General features: G+C 41.5%; 1 protein-coding gene across 1 annotated transcript; it reads left to right on the forward strand.

Annotated features, from left to right (window-relative positions):
• The first annotated feature begins 1318 nt into the window (after positions 1-1318).
• LOC122276980 lies at positions 1319-4157 on the forward strand. The gene is made up of 3 exons (XM_043086861.1): positions 1319-3000; positions 3131-3218; positions 3327-4157. The coding sequence occupies exons 1-3, from the start codon at positions 1319-1321 to the stop codon at positions 4155-4157; spliced, it is 2601 nt and encodes an 866-aa protein (XP_042942795.1).
• Positions 4158-4434: the final 277 nt, after the last annotated feature.

Genomic DNA, 4434 nt, shown 5'->3' on the forward strand with positions numbered 1-4434 from the left:
AACTTTGTCTTTTTAGTAGTTAGGCTGTATTGAAGCTACGTGTGTCCTATTACTTTGACCTACCAACCCAAAGTTTTATCCCTATTGGAAGTCTTTTATCCTCAAAATTCCAGCACGAGGCATTATACTTATTTATTTCCCAGTTCAGAAAGTGTTAGACCTAACTTTTGTTCTACATTATCTTCTTCTTCCCATGTTCCCTTCCCTTCATGCCGGATGTCGGCCTAATCTATGGCATGATTAGCCTCTTTGTTCTGTGACCTTATACTTAAAATTGAAAATAACTAGTTGCGTGGTTAATGTTGGATATTTAGCTCCAACTTGTTGCGTGCCAAAAAGGTTACTAGTCTCAGAGGTTGCAAACTAGTAACTATATATATGTTTCGTAACCTAGTTATTCCACTACAATTTTCAATGCACCTAACTCCACTTTTTTCTACTACCTGGTCAGCTGCATAAGATGGATAAGGCTTGGATGCATATTGATGATAGATTGCATTCCCGTGAGTATGAAGAAGGTGTTAGACAATTCCTCGCTATGGTCGTAGCACACACTCCAACCACTGATCAGATTAGGTGTCAATGTAGAAGATGTCGGAATAGAGCTTTCCACTCCATTCGTATTGTCGAAGATCATTTGTTCCTTAGAGGGTTTGATCCAACTTATCAAACCTGGATATTCTATTAAGAAGATGATCCTTTCCTTTCCACTCCTTTGTCTGATGAAGAACAAGATGACACCTTCGATTTCAATGAATACCCAGATGATCTGGACAAGATGTTAGATGACATTCATCATGGCTCGTATATGGGAAGTGAAGGGCAATGGGACGGAGATGTAAACGTGGATGATCAACCATCCACCTCTAATTCTTAAACAAACTTTACTTTTGAGGAGTTGGTCACTGATGCACGACGTCCACTTTATCCTTCATGTAAGCAGTTCTTGAAGTTGTCATTCATCGTCAAGTTGCTTTACATCAAGAGCATTGGTAGTTGGACCGTGAAGAGCTTCAATATGGTCATAAAGCTTTTGCAAGAGGCATTTCCGGAAGCTCTATTCCTTGATTCATATGCCGATGCCCGTCGCTTGGAGCGTGGCTTGGGGTTTAGTTACGAAAAGATACATGTGTGCCCGAATGATTGTGCTTTGTTTTGGAAGGAAAATGCCACCTACAATGAATGCCCTAAGTGTCAAGCTTCTAGGTGGGAGCAAAGCACAAGTCCCACTCGAAGGATACCGAAAAAATTCCTCCGATATTTTCCGCTGAAGCCGCGGTTACAGAGGCTATATCTGTCAAAGAAGACATCCTAGGCCATGAGATGGCATGTAGAAGGACGTGTTGACGATCCGACATGCATGCGACATCCATCGGATTCTAGGGTTTGGAAGGACTTTGATATCAAACATCATATGTTTTCCCAAGATCCTTGGAATGTTAGACTTGGTTTGGCCAGTGATGGATTTAATCCTTTCAATAACATGAGTAGACCATACAACATTTGGCCCGTACTGCTTGTACCTTACAACTTGCCCCCATGGTCATGCATGAAAGATCCATACACCATGTTGTCGTTGCTAATCCCTGGGCCTAAGTCACCAGGTAATGATATTGATGTGTTCTTGCGTCCTCTCATCGATGAGTTGAAGGAGTTATGGGAAGAGGGTGTTCGTACCTATGATGCGTACAGTGGGCAAAACTTTACACTGCATGCAGCTCTACTTTGGACTATCAATGACTTCCCTGCATACGCCAATCTTTCCGGGTGGAGTACAAAAGGCAAGATGGCATGCCCATATTGTACAGCTGACACAAATTCACAATGGTTGGTATATGGCTGCAAACATTGCTACATGGGTCATCGACGATGGTTGCCCGTAGGGCACACATGGAGACGCAAAAAAAATGCGTTTAATGGGTTTGAAGAGCACAAACTCCAACCATCAAGAGTCGATGGAAACGAATTGCTTGAACAACTAAGTCTGATATCACATGTTGAGTTTGGTAAATCTACTTCAAAGAGGAAACGAATGCCCAATCAGCTAAATTGGACCAAAAAATCCATATTTTTTGAACTTCCCTATTGGTTATCCTTGGGTTTGAGACATAACCTGGATGTTATGCATATTGAGAAAAACATATGCGATAACGTCTTGGGAACATTATTGAATATTGAAGGGAAAACTAAGGACTCTGCCAATGCGCGTAGGGATTTGGCAAACCTTGGAATAAGGAAAGAGTTGCACTTACAACATGAGGGCGATCGTGTAACTATGGGCCTTGGTTGCTGCATGTTAAATGGAAATGAGCGAAAGGCTTTTTGTGCATGGTTGTCAAAAGTTAAATTCCCTGATGAGTTTGCCTCGAATATAGGTCGGTGTGTAAATGCCAATGACGGAAAGATCAGTGGAATGAAGAGCCATGACTGTCATGTCTTTTTGCAAGCACTGCTGCCGGTTGTGATTGGTGGGTTCTTACGAGCCGATGTGCGTCAAGCATTGATAGAGTTGAGTGGCTTCTTCAAAGAGTTATGTTCCCGGACTTTGAACATATCAGTATTGGATCGTCTTAAAGCTAATATCCCCATCATTCTATGCAAACTAGAAATGATATTCCCTCCAGCTTTTTTTGATATAATGCTGCACCTTTCTATTCACTTGCCAGAGGAGGCTCTACTAGCAGGACCCGTGCAATACAGATGGATGTATACCTTTGAGAGGTATCTAGGGAAGTTCAAGCGTTACGTCCGCAACAGAGCCCGTCCTGAAGGCTCAATTGCTGAGGCATATGTGCATCTCGAGTGCCTAACATTTTGCTCAATGTACCTCCATGATATAGAAACGAAATTTAATCGGGATGAATGCAATAGTGATGTACTTATTGGTTCGGTTGAGACGGGAAATGCGGAAAGTTTATCTGCTTTCTCACAAAAGGTTAGACCATTGGAGACACCGCACTCGCACATATTACCCGACTCACTTTTGAGCAAGGCCCGATGGTATGTACTTAATAATTGCCCAGAGGTTAATCAATACATTGAGTAAGTACATAATGCTCAAATTGTTAAGTTCAGCATTTATTTATATATAATCTGCCCATGCCTTGTAACCATTACCTTGTATTAGTAGGACGCACTATAATAAGATGAAAGAAGAGGACCCTGATAACATCGACCGTAGGCACCAGAGTCAGTTTCCATTGTGGTTTAGATCACTCGTAAGATAATGCATATATTCCTAATACATTTTCTTACACTAAATGAACTTAAAAATAATTGTCTATTACAGAATTAATCTTATCATATTCGACTCTTTTCTGTGGTAGATTCGAGAGCTGCGTGCAGTTAGCCCAACTGAGGTAACCGATGAGATATATGCATTAGCATGTGGTCCAGATCCGTGTGTAGCGTCTTATGCCGGATGCATAATGAATGGTGTTCGATTTCATACTCAAGAGCATGAAAGGCATCTGCGCACTCAAAACTGTGGGGTTGTTGTTCATGGCGAGCATCAGGGGTCCCCAGTTGAATTCTACGGTTTGTTGCATGATATTATAGAAATACGCTACATGGGTTGGCATAAGGTTTATCTATTTCAATGCACTTGGTATGATGTTGGGGACCCGAGAAGGGGGATACGTGTAAGGGACCATCTAACTTTAGTGAATACTGGTAGGCAATTGTATAAAGATGAGCCGTTTGCCCTTGCGAGCCAAGCGACGCAAGTCTTTTATTTGCCTGATCCGATTTTGGGTGGAAGTTGGCAGGTAGTTCAAAAGGTTACAATTAGGAATGTTTACAACATCCCTCCTGTAGTTGTGGCCCCAGATGATGATGATTCAGACATGGGTGATTTTGAGGATGAGGAGCACAATATTCACTCCAACTATCCCCCTATCCTCAATGTCGATGAAGCCATCTTTGATCCCTTGAACCGAGTCGATGAAGAGAATTTGCCTGTAGACGTAGAACACCTCTCGCGTCTTCAACCGTCCCAACCAGTTGACGATGATGTCTTGCATGACCATAGCCCAATTCGTGAAGACATGGGAATGGAGGACTTAAGTGCCAACGATAACTCTGATACCGAGACCGTGGATCATCTAAATGGGGGGACAGATGATGATGACGGTAATCCATATTTGTTAGTTTGTTAGGATTGCATAAAAATATCGAACTATATGCTATGCATTTCACAACCCGATATTTTAACTTTATATTACAAAATGATCGTAGTTGAAGATTTGTATGTAAAATAGGAATAAGAATAAAACGTAGACTTGATAATTAGTATACTTATCAAGTCTATGGCGTTATAATTATAATGCACTGTATAGTGGGCAAAAAGTTTGTTAGCCTAGACTTGAGGTTACAAGTTGGTGCAGCTAGTAAATATTCCTGCATAAAAGGCTAGCGATACAGCTGAAATGCACA

The sequence above is a fragment of the Carya illinoinensis genome, chromosome 9 (assembly GCF_018687715.1).
Source record: "Carya illinoinensis cultivar Pawnee chromosome 9, C.illinoinensisPawnee_v1, whole genome shotgun sequence".
Taxonomy (NCBI): Eukaryota; Viridiplantae; Streptophyta; class Magnoliopsida; order Fagales; family Juglandaceae; genus Carya; species Carya illinoinensis.

Excerpts from the sequence above, each read along its gene's own strand:
- LOC122276980 (XM_043086861.1), top strand. The coding sequence starts at position 1,319 with ATGAGATGGCATGTAGAAGGACGTGTTGACGATCCGACATGCATGCGA. Across the intron at positions 3,001-3,130 it reads CTTTTGAGCAAGGCCCGATG|GACGCACTATAATAAGATGA; the intron begins GTATGTACTTAA and ends TTGTATTAGTAG. Across the intron at positions 3,219-3,326 it reads CATTGTGGTTTAGATCACTC|ATTCGAGAGCTGCGTGCAGT; the intron begins GTAAGATAATGC and ends TTTCTGTGGTAG.